We start from the raw sequence: 21,171 nt of genomic DNA, 5'->3' as shown, positions 1-21,171 counted from the left end.
ACAGCCTTACCAGGCCACAGAGGAAGACAATGCAGCCACTCCTGATGAGACTGATAGACTAGGATCAGTAGGAAGTAGAGGAAGACCTCCCCTATCAGTGGACTTGGGGAGGGGCATGTAAAGTGAAGGGGGAGGGAAGGTGGGACTGGGATGGGAGAAGGGAGGTGTTCACATGGGGATACAAAGTGAATAAAGTGTAATTAATAAAAATTATTAAAAAATTTACATTTTACTTTCCTTTATACTCTTTCAAATTCAATATGAATAAAACCATGTTCTTAGTGCCTTTCACCCCAATTCTCTAAATACAATGCAAAAGAGCTTGAAATACAAGCATAGAGCTTAACTCTGTGCTTTTGTTCTATTCACAGCTTAATTTTCTAAAGCACATTAATTCATTTATTGACTCAATAGCTTTTTCCTTAGAACTTTGTAGTTGCAGATTCCATTATGTACCTAGGAACATGGCAGCGAACAGCAGACTCTCTACGTACACTAGGAGCATGGCAGCGAACAGCAGATTCGACTACGTACACTAGGAGCATGGCAGCGAACAGCAGACTCTCTACGTACACTAGGAGCATGGCAGTGAACAGAGGATTCTAGTGTTCACACTAGGAGCATGGCAATGAACAGGCAGATAATACACCATGTCTTCCATTTTAAAACCCTGATGATCACTTTGCACTTCAACTGTCAAAACCCAACTTCTCTATTTGTATATTCACCCTCCCAATCTTCCCTACATGGTACAACCTTACTGATTTTCCTTAATACTGTATGCACAGCATTATCCTACTCAAAATCTTTGCATGGACAATCACTGCCTACTTGATAATACTGAAGTATTTAAGTGATATCCAAAGGCTTCTGGCATTCTGTCCTATCCTTTACACGTATTCATAGGCATCAAAGTGTATACAGCAGATTAGCAGATTTGGAAAGACCCTGATTGTCTTGAGAAAATTAAAATGATACTTTTATAAAGTAAAACATGAAATTATGAACACATATCCCAAATGAGTTTCTTTCTAATCAACATAGAGAATTGCTCTTTATAGGCGTGGTACCTTATCCTGCTCTGAGGCTCATGTTTCTGTATTTTAATTCTATGTAGCCTCTAGACTGTAAAAGTTTTTCATGCATGGCTTTAATTCCACAAGACTCTGTTTTTACATTTCTTGGACACTCTCCCATGCTCTCTGTGCATTATGTCACACATAATATTCAACTACCAACTGCCCTTCTGCTATGGTTCAGATGTGAGCATGGTCCTTCAGAAAAGCATGACTGGCATCCTCTCACAAGTTCAGTTTGAACCAGAAAAAAAAAAAAAACAACCCTGTCTATCAAAGATGAAAAGGAGGAAATCCCTGATGTCTTTTCTTCTACCCTCAGGAAGAGGATACAATTTTTTTCCCCATTTTTGGAGATCTACTACAGGGAGCAATCTAAACACCTGATAATCAATGCATCCCTTATTAGCCACTGAATAAGTGATATCACTATTTTCCTCCTCTTTTATATTAATCATTTAGAGAATTAACACAGAAAATGATAGGGAACACATGGCCACCGGGTAAGATGGATACACTTGCTATTTGTCTGAATTTTGCTTACTTAAGAAATATGTTGCTGTTTTTCTAAGTTTTTTTTTAATATTTAATAAGGCAATATAACTTTTACATATGTGTTAATATAATTTTGATTCCATAAAGGCATGTTTAAAGCTTCATAGATAGCTAAATCACAGTGTCTTCTAGATAAGATTTTTAGAGGAGGTGAATATTGGTTTGCCATCTAATTATTGTTAGAATAAGCTTTTTAAAAACTGTTCAAGCAGATGTTGCTGACCTGGGTCATTCTAGGGCATATAAAAGTACTTTGGAACATTTTAAAGTGAAGTCCCAGCATACGAAACGAAAATGACTTCCATGAATCTGTTTCAGAAGCATGTCTACTTACATATGCACATTCATAATGTTATTTGTAGATGAGTAACTACAGAACAAAAGTTAGGAGGCTCATAATTTCCATGTTTAAGTTTTTTTATCCCCTTAACAGGTAGTATTAACATTAATTGTAAATGTTTCTCATTAAATTGTGATGCTTTGTTTTTGATTTATTTATTTATCCTTTTATTTATTTATTAGACCCTTTCCAATTAATTAACTAACTTTACTACTGATCTCTTCTCCCAGTCTCTCTTCCCCCACCACCAATTTCAGTTCTCTTTCACAGTTCTCTCTCCATCAGTCTTTCCTGCACTTGATCCTCCTGTTCCCCTTCCACTCTCTCTTCCACCCAGTTCTCCCCTCTATCTACTTCAGTTGTCCAATCTATTTCTCCTTCTGAGTGAGAGCCAAACATCGTGGGTCCTTGTTGCTTAGTTTCTTTGGGTCTGTGGATTGTAGCATGGTTATCCTGTAATTTATGGCCAACATCCACTCATAAGTGAGTACATATATGTATGTCTCTCTGGGTCTGAGTTACCTCACTCAGGATGATATTTTCTCGTTCCATCCATTTGTCTGCTAATTTCATGATGTCCTTGTTTTTAATAGCTGAATAATATTCCATTGTGTAAATGTACCACAATTTCTTCATCCATTCTTCAGTTGAGGAGCATGTAGGTTATTTCTAGTTTCTTACTAGAATGAATAAAGCTAATATGAACATAGTTGAGCAAGGGTACTTCATGGTATAGTGGAGCATCTTTAGGTTATATGCCCAGGAGTGGTATAGCTGGGTCCTGAGGTACAAAAATTCGCAATTTTCTAAGAAACCACCAGATTGATTTCCACAGTGGTTGCACTAGTTTGCACTCCCACCAGCAATGGAGGAGTATTCCTCTTGTTCCACATTCTCACCAGCATGTGCTGTCACTTGAGTTTTTGATCTTAGCCATTCTGACTGGTGTAAGACGGAATCTCAGAGTTGTTTTAATTTGCATTTCCGTGATGAGTAAGGACATTGAACATTTCTTTAAGTGTTTCTTGGCTAATAAAGATTCCTCTGTTGAGAATTCTCATTTTAGCTCTGTACCCCATTTTTTAATTGGATTACTTGGCTTGTTGCTGTTCAATTTCTTGAGTTCTTTATACATTTTGGATATTAGTCCTCTGTTAAATGTAGGGTTGGTTAAGAACTTTTCCTATTCTGTTGGGTGCAAATTTTGTCCTACTGTGGTGTCCTTTGCCTTTCAAAAGCTTTTCAGTTTCATAAAATCCTGTTTATTAATTGTTGGTCTTAATGCCTGAGCTGTTGGTGTTTTTTGTTCAGGAACTTGTCTTCTGTGCCAATGCATTCAAAGTGTTCCCCACTTTCTCTTCTATTATAAAGTGTAACTGATTTTATGTTGAATTCTTTGATCCACTTAGACTGGAGTTTTGTGCCAGGTGATAAATATGAATCTGTTTGTATCTTCGACAGGCAAATATGGAGTCAGACCAGTATCATTTGCTGAATATGCTGGGGTTTTTTTCATTGTATGGTTTTTGGCTTCTTTGTAGGTGTATGGGTTTATTTCTGGGTCTTTGATTCAATTCCATTCATCAACCTGTCTGTTTTGATGCCAATATCATGAAGTTTTTCTTTTTTGTTGTTGTTTTTTGTTTTAAACTAATGCTCTGTAGTACAGCATGAAATCCGGGATGGTAATATATCTAGAAGTTCTTTTATTGTACAAGACTGTTTTAGGGTGCTGGAGAGATGGCTCAGAGGTTAAGAGCACTGTCTGCTCTTCCAGAGGTTCTGAGTTCAATTCCCAGCAACCACATGGTGGCTCACAACCATCTATACTGGAATCTGATGTTCTCTTCTGTCATGCAAGTGATCTACAGATAGAGCACACTTATATGTTAAATAAATAAATAAATAAATAAATAAATAAATAAGACTGTTTTAGCTATCCTGAGATTTTGTTTTTACATAGAAAATTGAGTATTGTACTTTCATGGTCTGTAAAGAATTGTGCTGAAATTTTGATGCACTGAATCTGTAGATGGCTTTTGGCAGGATGGACATTTTTACTATGATAATCCTACCAATCGACATACATCTTTTGGTATCTTCTTGAGTTTCTTTCTTCAAAGATTTGAAGTTCTTGTCATACAAGTCTTTCACTTGCTTGGTTAGAGTTACACCAAGATATTTTATATTTTTTGTGAAGGGTGTTGTTTCTCTAATTTTTTTCTTAGACCATTTATTATTGTATAAAAAAGGGCTACCGATTCTTTTAGGTTAATTTTTTTATCCAGCCATTCTTCTGAAGGTGTTTATCAGTTGTAGGATTTCCCTGGTAGAATTTTGGGGGTCACTTACACATAGTACCATGTCACCTGCGAATAGTAATACTCTGACTTCTTTCATTTCAATTTCTATCCCCTGATCCCCTGATCTCCTTTAGTTGTCTTCTTGTCTATCTAGAACTTCAAGTACTATATTTAATAGATACAGAAAGAGTATCCCTGATTTTAGTGAAATTGCTTTAAGTTTCTCTCCATTTAATTTGATTTTTGATACTGGCTTGCTGTATTTTTATGTTTAGGTATACACCTTGATCTCTCCAAGACTTTTAACATGAAGGTGTGTTGGATTTTGTCAAAGGCTTCTTTAGATACAATGAGATGATCATGTGGTTTCTTTCTTTCAGTTTGCTTATATGATGGATTGCACTGATGGATTTTCGTATGTTGAACCATTTCTGCATCCCTAGGATAAAGCCTACTTGATCATGGTGGATGATGTTTTGATGTGTTCTTAGATTTGGTTCATGAGTATTTTGCAACAACGTTCATAAGGGAGATTGGTCTAAAATTCTCTTTTTTTGTTAGGTCTTTGTGTGATTTAGGTATCAGGGTGACTGCAGCCTCATAGAATAAGTTTGGCAATGTTCTTTCTGTTTCTATAGTCTGAGGAGTATTGGTATTAGATATTTTTTTTTTCCTGGTTGGGAGACTTTTAATGAATACTTCTATTTCCTTAGGGATTTTAGGTTTATTTAAATTGTTTGTCTGATCTTGACTTAACATTGGTAAGTGGTATCTATCAAGAAAATAGCACTTTTTATTTAGATTTTATAATTTTGTAGAATACAGGTTTTAGAAATAAACCTAAAGACTCGTTGGATTTCCTCAGTGTCTGCTGTTATGTCCCCTTTTCATTTCTGATTTTGTTAATTTCGATACTGTCTGCCTGTCTTTTAGTTAGTTTGGCTAAGGGTTTATCTTGTTGATTTTCTCATAGAGCCAGCTCTTTGTTTTAGCCATAGGCGTTCTCTGGTAGAATTTTGGGGGTCACTTATGTATATTATAATATGATCTGAGAGTAATGTTTTGGCTTCTTCCTTTCCAATTTTTATCTGCTTCATCTCCTTCAGTCATCTTATTGTATATTGACTACATATGGAGAGAGTGGGTAGCCTTGTCTTGTCCCTGATTTTTGTGGAATTGCTTTGAGTTTCTTTCAATTTAATTTGATGTTGGCTATAGGATTGTTGTATATTGCCTTGTTGTGTTTAGGTATGTGCCTTTTATCCCTGATCACTTCAAGACTTTTAAAATGAAGGATGTTAGATTTTGTCAAAGGCATTTTTTTTTTTAGCATCTAATGAGATGACCATGTTTTTTTTTTTTTTTTCTTTCAGTTTGTTTATACGGTGTATTGCGTTAATAGATTTCTGCATATTGAGCCATCCCTGAGATAAGGCCTACTTGATCATGGTGGTGATGTTTTGATGTGTTCTTGGATTTGGTTGTTTTTTTGTTTTTGTTTTTTTGAGAAAATCAACAACAATATAGACAAACTCTTACCCAAACTATGTAAAAGCCAGAGTTTCAATACCCAGTATAACAGAATTAAAAAATGGGGGGGGGGCATATTACAACAGACACTGAAGAAATCAAAAGAATCATTAGGTCTTAAATCAAAAGACTCTACTCAACAAAATTAGAAAGACTAAATGAAATATGCAGTTTTCTTAATAGATTCCATATACCAAAGCTAAATCAAGATCAGGTAAACAAGAGAAATAATCCTATAACCTCTAAGGAAATAGAAGCAGTCAATAAAAGTCTCCCAAGCAAAACAAAAAAGCTCAGGCTAGATGGTTTTAGTGCAGAATTCTAACAGACTTTCAAAGAAGAGCTAATACCAATACTCCTCAAACAATTCCACCAAATAGAAACATAAGGAACATTGCCCAACTCATTCGATGAAGCCACAGTCACCCTGATACCTAAATTACACAAACCCCCCCCAAAAAAGAGAATTTTACACCAACTTCTTTTATGAACACTGATGCAAAATAATCAATAAAATACTTAAAATCTGAATCATTTATCTTTTATTCATTTTAAAACCAAAGATGCAGAGAGCCAAATCAAATGGACTTCTCATTCAGTCTTCCCTAGAGAAGACTATGAGGTTTAATGAAGTACAATTTCACTGTATAAGTAGTATTTTTACATATAATTTAATGCTATATAGATTGATTCAGATTTACTTATTTATTGGGTATATATTACTACTCTTTAGATCTTGAGGTTAGCAGTGTGAGCAAACAGATTCTACAAAGAACAGCACACTGTTTGTTTGGTCCAGTTTTTTGCCGTCCTTCCTCCAGGTGTAGGGACACCACATCTGTAATGGAAGTCTCCTACTTACTTTAGAGGAAGGTCAAAGCATTCCTTCATTGCCTGCTCCAGGGAGAATAGCAAAGAAGGTCAGAGTGACCTTCCTGCTTTGGCTCTGTTCAAATGTCAAGGTATTTTTTTTTTAAGACATCAATTTTGAATAACATCAACATGAAAGATTAATGGAATGGATTACCTAGTAAGGAAAATTTCCACCTTTCAACATTAGGAACTGGGCGAATGGCAGTTTTCTTACTGCTAACAATTTGTTGCCAGGACCCAATTAGTCTATAGTTTTCCAGTTTATGTGGCCTGTAACATTATTCACCTCTCATGTCTTTCTAATAGCCTTCCATATTACTATATATTTGAAGATACTCTTTTCTCATTATTTTCCTTGCTGCTGTTCCTAAGTTATGGACAACCCCTTGTGGACCTCATTGTACTATACTTTTTTGACACTGAATTCCCTCTCATATGCATAAATCCTGGCTTCTGCCATTACTGATGCTGCTCTCTTACTGCTAATATGACTGTTCAGAGCACTTGTTCTATGGCTAAGGCAGTGCTTTTCTTATTTCAGTTATGCCCCCAAATGACTTACAAGTAGAACACAGTGTATGCTCTGAAATCAGCTAGACTTAGGCATGAATTCTATTTCTGATATTCCCCAGTCATGAGATTTTGTAAAAGCCCTGCTTGGAAGTGATGCTTTGTCTGAAAATGCAACAATAATATTACCATCCTGGTAGGTTTATCAGAAAATTAACTACTCATACACAAAGACCACTTATTATATGCCACTCAGCAATGAGTTAACTCACAGCTCAACTACCCAGGAAAAATAACGCCTGTGTAGTGCGGTGGAGTGAACATTAGAGCAACATTTCTCAGTTGCTTCGTACAGAGACCTGAAGGACATGAGAGTTTAGTTATTGTCTGACTCTGTGCAGTACACTGACAACAAACTGCAGCCCTCTTCCTGACCATCTCAACTGAGCTCCAATCTCATTGGTTAAAAAAAATATGCCTTCAGGTTATATGTTATAACAAAAAGTCCAGTCTGCTTAAAATCAAGCTTGTCTTTTTTTTTTTTTTTTTTCTCTAAACCCTGCAGCCTTCTATAGTAACAAGTGCTTCTGATTTCCTTTACTGCGTGTGAATAATTGTTGATATTTTGTTTTCCAGCTTGTGGAAATTTTGATGCCAATGTCATTTCCATCATCCTATCACAATATTTCATGTATCTCGCATCTGTTTCCTATACCAGTTTCGTGGGCTTTACTTCCCTTGTTTCCAATCTGAATCTATGAATACTGCTACTAGACTGTATTTCCTCAGCTCTCTTTTAATAGCATGGATAGCTGTTGAAGAGACCTTTAAATCTTATTATTTCTTATCTAAAATTGCCTGGTTCATCCCTGAAGGCCCTTCAAGACTAGGCCCTATATTTCCGTTTCACCTTTGCTTTACCGATCTATCAACACCAGTTTAATTTCATTTAGATCAAGTTTCTTCTCGTCTCTGCTAATGAATCTTCATTCATATTGATTTACTCTGTGTCCACTGCCCAGGTAAATCTCACCCATCATTCAAATCTATTTAAGATCTTCTAGCAGCTGCTGCAGGACCTGTGGCCCTATTCCACCTAGCAGCTCTTACCTGTGCTTACAATTGGGAGCCAGGTTGTTTGATTGATCTGTTGGAGGTTATAAGGGTTTTCTTTCCCTTACTTGGTACAGCATACATTAAAATGCTGAGTGGTAATTTTGTTTCCTTCCCATTTCTGCAGTTGGTATAGAACTGGTAACATGGGGTGATTCTGAAAATACTTAATATTCAGTTCTTCGAGTATCTCAAGGCAATGGAGATCAGGAGCTCACTTACAATACACATCAGAAAAATGTGAGGGCTACAAAGTGGAACAGTACGGAACTAACATGACTTTTCTCACTTCTCTTTAAATACAACATCAGGTACTTCTGCTGGTCAAACTACTTACAATAACTGCTTTTTCCCCTCTTCATTTACTTCTCATTGTTAGGTAAGTAATCCTCAATTCAGTATTCTAAATCTTTCAATATGTAGTTTTAATCTCCTAGAAAAGCTTTAGGGAAGACATAGTCCAAACAAAGGAGACAGCTGTCTGGAAACCTCTTCCTTCTGCCTTATGTATTTATATAAACCAAATATCTGAAATTCTGGGGACCAGAAGTGTTTCATATTTCTGATATTATTTTCAGATTTTGTAATATTTGTATACACATAATGTGATATTCTAGAGAAAGCCCTAAATTTTAACATAGAATCCATTAAGTTTCATACATATTTGTGTAAATACACATAGCCTATGTCATTTTTGGGTTTGAATATTATACAGCAATACTCAAGTTTACTCATAATCTTGATACTTTCTAAAAATTTATGTACATTTTCTTTTCTTTTTCTTATATAATTAACATTACCTTTTAAAATAAGAGTACACAACTGGACATATTAATGGTATATCATAGTACTTAAAAATGACATTTTAATTACATAATATTTTAATTACAGTAAACATATCTTTCTTAATTAGTTACATTTTTACGTGAAATATTCCAATTCCTTCCTTCCAGGTTGATGGACCAGCACAGTATTAATATCTATAGTTATCCTACTTAATTGGCTTTTCTACAGCGTCCTTCAACTCATAATGTCAAAATCCAGAGAACTTGTAAAAAGTTCTTTTATGAAAGCCAGTCTCTTATTTATTATCTTTTACTTTCTAAAAATTGACTTCATTACATATCAACATTGCTTTGGGAGAGAGAGAAGCTAATTTCAATCTGGCGGCAGTGAATAGCTATGACTACAAACTAAACCATGGCCGCAAATGCCTGCAAGAATACGCCTATCTGAACACAGAAAGCAACAACAAGATATAAACGCAAATGACACCAATTTCTCTAGAAACAAAGCATAATGTCATAATTGTATGCCAATTTCAATTTTCTTTTAATCTTTACTATCTGATTGTCACAAAGCAGGTGCCTAGTTTTGTTAATCAAAAAAGAAATTAGTATTTTAGGGATGTTTATGCATTTGGTATAGACTGATCATTGATAAACCATAAAATAATCTATTATAAATAATTCTAAAACCAATATGAAACCCATAAGGTTATTGTGGAGTGTAGCAGCTCATGCCATAGTGCTGTCCTTGACAAAACCCAAAGACAGCAGCAAGGAACTGAGCTATGTACAGGACACTTAGCAGAGCTTGGCTCTTCATAGGAACAGTGATTGTCTATCTATATCGTGATTGTAGGTTAAAAAGCTCACTATCTAACAATCACACTGCTTCAGTTATTCACCCAGTACTGCATCAAACCCAACATCTGCCCCCATTCTCCAATACAATTCAATACAATTAACAGAAAGGAATAATGAAAATAAGTATTATTTAGTATGTGGTACACACTTAGGACTTGACAATGGTATGGATGAAGAAAGGCTATTTGAAATGTTGGAACAATTCCTTTGCCTCTTGGCAAGTTCATTCACCATTGTAAAGAGGACTATGTTCAACAGCCTCTAGAAGTTTCCACTCGTAGATCTGAGGCTGCAGGTGCCTCAGAACCACAGCACTGCTCAGGCAGCACACACTGTCTACTTAACAGAAGCCCACGTCCTCAGAGCATTTTCCTCTGTTCTCACTCTTGCAACTACAGACAGCATAGTTTGGCTCAACACACCGGAAATCATTTTATATCATTTTAAACATGCTTCTATTTACCTATAGATTTTTAACCTCACCAATCATAAAATGAGTATATCTAAAATTTTCTGAAAAAAAAATCATTCTTACAGTTATTACGCCATGATCTTACTTTCTTCATTTACACGCTGATATTTTGAAGATGAATGTAAGTTCTTACCTCTAAAAGATAAGGCTCCATTTCATCCAGGGTTTTCCCAAGATGCTTATCAGGATCTAAGCCTGTCAAGAAAGGGGAAATTTTTCCAGGTTGGTGTCGGATTGGAGCTGTAAAGGCACACTCACAGCTTCCCTTAGCCCTCCTCATCAAGGAGAGCAACGTATATGCATTGCAAATTGGTTTGATTTTAAAGTAAATGGTGCTCTGCCAGGATGTATTTTCCTGCTTCCTTGAGATAAGCTGCCGTTCTTGTCCCTGTGAAATCAGTTTTAGTTTATTTCAGTTGCATCAATAGGCAGATGTTTCCTTCAATTTGACTTTCTTTTTCTTAGGTAATTGAAATTAAGATGAAAATACTACAATTTCAAAGACAGGAAACACAAAACTAAGGCATTTTAATTGTTGTAGTTTATTTTATTTGAAGATAATATTGTGAATTTTCTGTTTTATGCTTATCTTATTTTAAATTTAAATGAAATGATAGAATAAGAATAGAAAAGAGTTAAACTGTTACACCTATAAATTTAATTCACTTAATAGTAAAATACAGATATACTTGTATTATGAAATGAAGTCATAGCTGCTCTCAAAATTATGTCTATTGAAACAGACTGTAACACCTTACCAAAATATCCCAATTTTAGTAGTTAAGGTATCTCAATTCAATATGGCAATCTAGATAATCTTCTGACTAGATCTTTCAATATTAAACACTGTATACAGTACTATTTATGTCAGGATAATATGCTGCTTTGTTCTCAGTAAGGCCTACTACGGTCTTCTGCTTTTGCCATCTGGCAGATAACTCCATCTGAGGGTATTCTGCATTTGCTTCTTCTTCTTCTTCTTTTTTTTTTTTTTTTTGTTCATTAGAAAGTGACACAAGTCATCAGGGACCTCATGATTACTACCCATACAGGATGCATTTCAGGTTGTTTTTAGAAAACATTTCTTGGATAAGAGCCAGCGACCTCTAGGGATTGAAGCTACTGTCCTTGAGAAGGCAGTGGCCTAAGCCACTGTCACTGCTGTCTTGAAACCAGCCCAAGCTTTACTACAGGACTATTATGAGTTGTGGATGTAGAAGGAAGACTACCTGTCCTATCACCCAAAATACCAAGATGCAGAACTCTCCAGAGAGTCTTCATTCTTAGAGCAACAAAGACTCTATAAATTATTAGTAACATGCATATGAAAACCCAATAAAATTTAATTCTTAATTTTCTTAATTTTACATGTTTCTAAATTTTGTTATTTAGAATCAGTTTATCATTGCATGTATAGTCTGTATATAATTTACTTTTGTTTATGGAGAATAGTTTCTGAAATAAATATCCGGTAAAACGGATCCCAATAATATATAAAGTTATCATCTAATTTGTAATAAATATGCAGCTCTAACATTTTTGTCTTTCTGTTTTTTTTTTAATTTTAATTTTGGTTTTATAATTTTTTTTTATTGAAAATAGATTCTTTTCTCAGATAATATATCTTGGTTATAGTTTCCCCTCCTTTATTTCTTTCAGGAATTTCTAACTGGATGTTACACACAGAGAATTCTTATGTTCAGGAATGTTTATAATTGAGAAATAAAGCTCAGAATCAGATTAGCATCAATAAAATATATTAATCACTGGACTTTTAAAGAAGTTTTAAAAATAATCAAGTTAGTGTTTGAATTGAAATTAAATGTGAGTCTTGGAAAGCACAAATAATTTCTGCTTAACTTGTTTGCTTTATTGGAAGAAGAGTCCATTTACACTTCTAGCAGCAACTAAGGAGCAGTCCTGATATACAGCTTTCTTTATGCTCAAATAATTCTATTATGTGGAATTATTTGAAGGTACAATGAATAACAAGAATTTGGTAGTGTTCAAAGCTATTTTATACAGTCAATTTTTAAAAAACTTAAGTATTTAGGTAGTAATTCTCTTGGTCTAAAGGAACAGTATTCACATTCTAAATAAACAAAACAAAACAGTACCTATATTCAACACAATGTCAGTGTAATCTGAGACATCACTGTGATTACATGCTTCTCACTACTTTTGTGTAAAGCAACATTACATTAAATATCTTGGGAGTATTATGAAGAGGCTCTTACATTCTTTTAATGCAAACTTTATTCAAAAGCTTCATTACACCACCCTCCGTAAGAGAGACATTTTTTGTTTAGATTCATTCCGCTTAGTGACCGTTATCTAGTGAAGTCCAGGTCATGAAGACCCACAAACTGTGCTTCACTGAAATCTCACAGAATCTTTTTAGTTTATCTTCTCAAGGAGCCAGCTATGGGATGATGTCTCCAGGTGTTCCAGCCTCCTAAGAACTTTAGTCACTGAGCCTTTTATTAATGTTGATCTAAATAATGATATAAAGCAATAAAATATTAACAAAGACGATGACAGTCTAGAGGATGGAAGCTGTTATTTCATTTCATTTCAAGCACACTTTAATTCACATGCATGAGATTTTAAGTTACTAACAAAATTTTTCTCCAAAGTACAGAAAAAGATTTACTATAAATTTTGACATCTAGCCATTTAATCACATCTTACAGACATTTCTTGATGGAGGCTGGGTGGGTGAATAAACCCACAACAAGACCTAGGCACTGGATAACTCCATGCAGAATTAAGAAATTAATTAGGAGGAAGAACTATAATTTGCAGAGCTGACATCCATTTTACTTTAGTTGCATGTATCAATGGGAAACGATTACAATTCAATTAAAATATTCAATTTTATTACTTTACTGACTGACCTTGAAGTTAATGCCTGCTTTATTTAATTGCATCATCTATGAATAAATGTTAACCCTAAAATGTTATGCCCCATTATTTTCAATGCAGTTTTCAACATCTCAACTGAATTATATTAGCCAATTTATTATCTACTGTCATGAAAGCAAGTGGAGGTTTATTTCTTCAGGACAGCCCAATATATGATGAAGGAAACATCACAAAATAGTTGATAATGCTATTTTTAAGAGTCCAATGAAATGAATTGTGTTTCCATCTTAACTTTAGCAGTGTACACTTTTACTGTAAAATCACTACTGATATTAGAAAAGGCATAATCAGTCTGAGAAGCAATTTCTGGCTTGCCTATAAATTTTGTTTAATCCACTGCAGGCAGGAACTGAGAATTTAATATAACTTAACAATTAACACACACACACACATACATACACTCACACATCACGTAATTTCTGCTATCTTTATAATTTTCAGTAGTTACCAGAACAAGTAATCCTATATTGTAAAGTTTAATTGTTTTTAAATAAATGCAACATTTAGTTGTTTCCAGACTCTAACTCTGCACGATTATAATCTATTTGAGCATTTTGGGAATGAAATGGAAATTTTCCTGTTAAGAATGTCAAACAGGAAAAATGACTGGTTACATGATCTCTAAAATAAAAATAGCTGACATGTGAAAGTGAAAATTCAGGCAAGGACATTATTTCAATATTTTTACTTTCCATTCTTTTAATTAGGCCACCAAATGCTTAACTTTCTAATTCACTGTGTCAAGGCTTGTCTCAATATGGGCCTTCGTTCTTACATCTATAAACTGAGATTTTATATCATACAGTAGACTCATTCTTAAGGAACCTTTTTAAAATTTATGGCATATATGAAATGAATGGCCTGTAAATCACATCAAGTATAATTGTGCAGTTATAATAATCAATACTTACTACCAAAGGACCAAATTTCCCTCTTTTCTACTTTAAAAACATTATGCAGTTCTTAACATGAAAAGGACGAATAAAATTTCAAAGATACGTGTACAACAGAAAGGGAAAGAGTAGAAATTTTTCTTTAAGAAACAGCAGCCTAAGTGTTCCTATTAGCATTAATCATGGGACTACTGAAACCTGGAAACCTGGTAAGGGTAGAGATTGTGAAAAAAATCAAAGAGCTAAGAATAAAGATGCAAAAAAAAAATCTAGGTCCTTATTGGTTTTGTTTTTGGCATAAGAGTTTATAGCTCAATTACAGAAGACCAAAAAATTCTTGCAGAGCTGTCGTGTGGTCCACTTCTACCTTTGATTCAGTTTGAAATTAAGAAAGGTCACTCCTGGGGGAGCAGCCTTACCAGGCCACAGTAGAGGACAATGCAGCCACTTTTGATGAGAACTGATAGACTAAGATCAGAAAGGAGAGGAGAACCTTCCCTATCAGTGGACTTGGGGAGTGGCATGCATGCAGAAAGGGGAGGGAGGGTGGGATCGGGAGGGGAGGAGGGAGGGGCTTATGGGGGGATACAAAATGAATAAAGTGTAATTAATAAAAAAATAAAAAAAGAAACATCAAATGGGGTTAGAAAGGAGCTAAATAAAAGAGATCATCTCTCTTGGAAAAAAAAAAGAAAGGTCACTCCAGCTTTGGTACACTTCCTTCACTGGAAACATGACTGGAGGTAAGACGGCGAGTATGTAGGGCACAGCAGTGGTGTAAGGGAGAGAGACTGTACTAAAACAAAAACATTAGTAAGAAAGGAAGGGAACAAATTTGTAAGCAATACACGGTAGACAGGATAAAGACAGTACTTGCAGGACTAGGAATATATGAGAGAGAGAGAAGGTCCAGATGATTCTCGGGTTTTTAGTTTGGGGCAAGTTAAAAAGAAAAAAAAGTACCCGTTACCATTATTTCAGGTGCAAAGCAACAAGAACTATGCAAAGTTTGGAAGGAAAATAAAGGGTAAATGTCATTCTAGAAGTATGCTGCATTTCCAGAGAAAAGACAACTAATTGGCAGTGAGGAAAATGGGGTCAGAGCCCAGCAAAGAGGTCTGGACTGAAGATATGGAAATAGTAACAGAAGCTGTGAGATGAATTGACTATAGGACAACACTCAATGTGAGTCAAAAAATACAGAAAAGAGCCTGTGGAATATGCCTTTTAATGATGACAGTAAGGATGAATGGTGTAAAATACAAATCTGATTGAGTTATTTTCTCCTCTCTCCTTGCCAAATTTATTGAAGTACATTTATTTGACAGCTTAATAGAATGTATAAAGTATTCAACTTAATAATAACATATATGTATACATTTCAAAGTATTTATCACATTTAAGCTAATTCTCTTTCTATCACCTAACACAGCTAGTATTTATTTTGGAGACAGGCATAGGGGATTGCATCCAGGCTCTCCTGCTGCTAGACAAGTGCTCTACCATTGCCCTGCATATTCCTAGCCCTACTTACTATTTTTCAACATGATAAAAGGCACTTCTAAACAGGACTTGGTCCATGCCTGTACTCAAGAGGCTGACACGGAGAGAATATGACAGTCAGAGGCTAGCCTAGGCTATAGACTGAATTTGGAACCAGCCTGAGTAACAAGGTGAGACACTTTCAAACTGCCCCTCTGAAAAATAAAAACTTACCCTCTGTAGTCTATAAATCTACACAATATTTACAGGCCAGTTGAGCATAATATAATCGTAAAACCATTACCCAAATAAAAACTGGAAGTTAATAAAGCACAAAGGCATTCTGGAGGGTTCAAGTACACAATGCAGTATGATTAGCTACGGAACCAGGGCTACACTCGGGAGCTCCAGAACTCACTCAGCTCATAAACTCATTTCCCATACCCCTTCCTCAACTCTTCTGTATTCCTTCCTCTGAGTTTTACATTTTTAGATTCTATAAATGAAGTCATGTAGTATTTGTCTTTCTACCATTTCCATCATCGTTCCTTGAGAAGATTACTGTCTTGTGTGTTACTGTCCCCTTCAGAAGTGGACCAAAGAAGCTTGGATTTACTTCTGGGCTCTTTGTTTCATATTCTGTTCTATTGGTCTACAGGATTTTTTTTTTTTAAAGGCAACATCATACTGAAAAACAATATACTACGAAAAGGAACCAAAGTTTTATAATATATTTGGAATGATTATATATAATTCATACTTTAGGAGCTGCTTAAATTTTATTTAGCTATTGATCTTTTGTGCTTTCCTATGACTCTGGGGACTTTTTTCTACTTCTTTTAAGAATGGGAAAGAGGGAGTGATGGTGGTGAAAGGGTTACACTAACTTTGTAACCTATATGTCTTCTAAAGCCTATAGTTTTGAGTTTTAGGTCCAGGTTAAGCTAAAGCCTCTTAGTACCTTTCCAGAGAATGGAGGAATGTGACGCTATCTGTGAGGACAGATATAAAAAAAAAAGGGCAAGCAAGCAATGACCTTCACTCAGCAAAAAAAAGAACCAGACCCTTATCTTTGAGATAGCATTTCTTAGCAACGAACCCAGACTTCTTCTGAGTAGCTTTGACCTGCAGCCAAAAGTCCGAAGCCCCTAATCTTCAAGGATGAGCTAACCACCCCCACCTTCAATTGCAGCTGCATCCACACTTGGCAGGACTGGCCAATCTTGAGCACCTAAGACTAACCAATTATCTTACTTTATAGCTTCCTCATCCAATCCTAAATTGCAAAAACTGTAACTTCAAATTTCCTGCAATTTTTCTTTTAAAAACCTAAAGCCTTTGTCTCTCGGTGTCACTCTTTGCTGACCAGCAGGGGTGACCCCACTGCACAATGGTTAATAAACCTCTTGCTTTTGCAACGAGTCGTGGTCTGGGGGAGTTTCTGGGAAGGGCACGATCTTGAACTCCTGAGCTGTGAGACCCCAGGTCTTATAGTGGGACCTGGAAAAGAGGAGGGAGCAGACTACACGTGGGATATAAAGTGAACAAATAAATTAATTAATTAAAAAGAGCACTTATTGCTCTTGCAGAGGATGTAGGTTTGGTTCTCAGCACCCACAAGGTTGGCTTACCACCACCTGTAATCCCAGTTCCAGGGGATCTGACACCCTCCAGCCTCTGTGGACTGGTAAGAATGTAATATACATAAGATTATGCAGGAACACCTACATGAATATAAAACAAACATTAAAAAGAATGCCAATAGAGAATAAAGTTTGCACTGAATCTGTCATTCACTTTGAATGACATGTACATTCTAACAATTTTATTTCTTCTAAATCATGAACATCAACTTTGTTTCCATTTTTATTTTCAATTTCTTTTTTATTTTTAAAAATAATTTTCAGTGTCCAAATCTTTCATTTCTTTGGTTGCGATTATTCCTATGTTATTTAGCTTCTTTAGGTCTGTAGATTTAGTATGTTTATCCTATGTAATATGGCTAATATCCACTTTTAAGTGAGTATATACCATGCATGACTTTCTGTTTCTGGGTTACCTCACTCAGGATAATCTTTTCTAGTTCCATCCATTTGGCTGCAATTTCAGGCAAATGTTTTTAATTGCTGAATACAATTCCATTGTGTAATTGTACCATAATTTCTGAATCCATTCTTTGGTTGAGGGGCATTTGAGTTGTTTTGAGATTCTGGCTATTACGAATAAAGATACGATGAACACAATTGAGCAAATGTCCTTGCTGAGCATCTTTTGGGTATATGCCCAGGAGTGGTGGATATGTGTCTGGAGGTACACTGTTCCCAGTTTTCTGAGAAAGCGTCAGATTGATTTCTAAAGTGCTGGTACAAGTTTACATTCCCACCAGCATGTGCTGTCACTTGAGTTTTTGATCTTAGCCATTCTGATGGGTGTGAAGTGGACTCTAAGGGTCATTTTGATTTACATTTCTTTAAGTGTTTCTCCGCCATTAGATATTCCTCTGTTGAGTGTTGGTATAATGTTCTTTTGGAATGTATACACCTTACCCTTGTTCATTCAAATGCTTATTTATCTCCCCCACTATCTGGTTTTAATCTGGACATTGCTTTGTGATACTTATTCCAAGCATCACCTGTCTCAAGTTTGTGTAAACATGCCACCATCTGTTCTCTAAAATGTCAATTAAAACAACCAGCCACAATGTTGAGCAATGGAGAGGATAGGGTGGGACATCTTGATTCAGAGTGGGAGGAGAGAAAGGAAGAGGAGGACAGGAAGGAGTGAGAGGCAGACAAGGAGGAGAAGCGGCAGGAGGAGAAGTGAGGAGAGCAGATGCTGGAGGAGAGGTCTTGAAACTACGTGGAGAAATGAAGCAGACCTAAGATATCACTAAAAGCAAGTATAACGGGTGAATCTGCATGTTAGGAGCTATGCGGGCTTGGAGGTTTAGGATGGAGTAACTATTGCCCAGCATTGTGTTCTAGGTTAACTAAATAAATCCTAGTCTCTGTGTGGTGATTTGGATATACAGTTGTTTAGGATTAACCACAGCTTTACTATAAAATATATCAATAATAAATATTAATGACCTCATACAACAGTTGAGAATTCTCTGTTTTGCTCTGTACCCCATTTTTTAATTTTATTATTTGGTTTGTTGGTGTTTAATAGAGAAGATGTTTCATTCTCATTAAGAAGGGAAAACAGGATAAACACAGGAAGGAGTAGAAGAGAGGGAACAGGATGGGCGCCTACCACAGCTGTCTTCTAAAAGACCCCACTCAGCAGAGAATGGATACAGATGCAGAAACTCACAGCCAAACTTTGGACAGGGTGCAGGTGGTCTAATGGAAGAAGGGGGATATAGAAGGACCTGGAAGGGATAGGAGCCCCACAAGGAGGCTAAAAAAGCCAAAAAAAAAAAAAAAAAAAAAAAAAGATGGGCCAAAGCGGAACTGTAGTGACTGATGCATCAACCAAGACTGATGCATCAACCAAGGACCATGCATAGGGAGGACCTAGACCTCCTGCTAAGATGTAGCCTATGGGCAACACAGTCTCCATGTCGGTTCCCTAGTAAGGGGAGAAGAGGCAGTCTCTGACATGAACTTGGTTGCCTGATCCTTGATCACTTCTCCCTGGTTGGGAAATTCCCAGGCCACAGAGGTAGAGGATCAAGGCAGTCCTGATGAGAACTGATAGGCTAGGGTCAGACAGTAGAGGAGAAGGACTTCCCCTCTCAGTGGACTAGGGAAGAGGCATGGGGGAGGAAGAGGAAGAGTGAGACTGGGAGGAGATGAGGGAGGGGACTACAACTGAATACAGGGTGAATGGATTATGAATAATAATGATGATGATAAGTAATAATGATGATGAAAAATAAGTAATAATAATAATGATGATGATGATGATGATGAAAAATAAGTACATATATCTATATAAAAAAAGATTATTCCTATATATTTCATTCATGGTACCATTTTGAATGGGGCTGTTTTCCTGATTTAATTTTCTGTAGTTCACTGTTTCTATGTAGAGACAGAAGACAGAGCTGCTTTTCAGTACAGTGATTTTGTGCACTGAAGTTGATGTGTAGTTAATTTTAATCTTTGTTACGTCTTTAAAGTTTATTATGTTTTTGATCATACCATTTGCAAATGGAAATAATTTTGTTTGCTTATGATTTGGGTACTTTTTATTTCTTTTTCTCATTTATTTGTTCTGGCTAGGATTACTAGTATTACATTGACTAGAAATGGTAAGAGAAGGCAGCCTTGTCTTATATTATGATCTTGTCATACTTTTCAAGACAAATACATAAGCACTAGTATTCAATCACGTATATTTCCTTACCATCCCTAAATGGAATATAGAATACACTCCTAAATGGAATATAGAATAAAGAAAAAGAAACTATGAGGGATGTAGTTATGGCCTCCTCAGTGTGAAAATAACTTGCTAGAAAATTGGAAAACACTGGTTATAGTGTGCTTCAGACCTTTCATCTTGAGATGTGATACCTCACCTGCTTCTTATTTACATTTACTGTGGGTATTCAGATGTATACACCTCAGCCAGGAAAAGATGAGGGATTAACAGGAAGATACCTCTTTTGTTAAGCAATTCTTCAGAGGATAAATACTATACATGTTATAACACATGCTCATTGTGTACCATTTTAATACATAATGTGATTTAAGCTAAAATGGGACATCTAATTTCAGTCATACTAAATAAGGAATTAGTAAATTATCACATGTCTTTGAGCTCACTGAGAAGCTGACACTGGAAGCAGAATCTTCATCATGTTTGTCTCAAAGTGTTTTCTAAGGCCCCTGACTGGCGATGGGCTGGCATTGGAGAGGGAGGAAGCAGAGAAGGCAAAGAATAGCAAAACACCCCGAGGAAAAAGCCGTGTCCTTGACAACTGCTTGAGGTAAGCCATTTCTAACAGATGTTCCTATCATTTACCCCACAATATAATCGTGTCTACAATAAGAACAAAAATTCAGAGCAGCTCTAGGAATCTCATTCATGAAGAGAAATCTAAACTGTGAGTCCAGCTGAGTGCCTTCCTTGACTTCTCCATTAGATTTCTCCTGGATCTTTGGAAGTCCAATTTGGTGCTAACTTTCTGCTGCTTTTACTAGGAAGCTTCACCAAAGCACACACTCTGCTCTGCCCAAGACAACAGGACCTCAAGCTAATGGCCCAGTCTATATCTGCAGGATGTTTTGAGAACCAGATTTGATGATGTTTGCCTGCCTGCCTGCCTGTCTATCTACCTGTTTACCTCTCATAGAGTTTCTATTGCTGTGAAGAAACACAACTCTTAGAAAGGAAATTGGGCCTGGCTTACAGGTTCAGAGGATTAGTACATTTTCATCATAGTAGGAAGCATGGTGGGGCACAGGCAGATATGGTGCTGGAGAGGCTGTTGAGAGATCTAC

The 21,171-nt window shown here is 36.0% G+C and overlaps 1 protein-coding gene across 2 annotated transcripts in view; it reads right to left on the bottom strand.

Moving 5' to 3' along the window:
- Dph6 (diphthamine biosynthesis 6) overlaps positions 1–21,171 on the bottom strand; it is a 130,925-nt gene that overhangs the window by 7,712 nt on the left and 102,042 nt on the right. For both annotated transcript variants that reach the window (XM_060371435.1, XM_060371436.1), the window contains exon 6: positions 10,555–10,616. In XM_060371435.1, the coding sequence (XP_060227418.1) occupies positions 10,555–10,616 (62 nt within the window). The remainder of the gene's footprint in view (positions 1–10,554; positions 10,617–21,171) is intronic.

This window comes from Meriones unguiculatus, chromosome 18 (genome assembly GCF_030254825.1).
Source record: "Meriones unguiculatus strain TT.TT164.6M chromosome 18, Bangor_MerUng_6.1, whole genome shotgun sequence".
Lineage (NCBI taxonomy): Eukaryota > Metazoa > Chordata > Mammalia > Rodentia > Muridae > Meriones > Meriones unguiculatus.
Note: the sequence above shows the minus strand (reverse complement) of the source record. Positions and strands in the feature narration are given on the sequence as shown.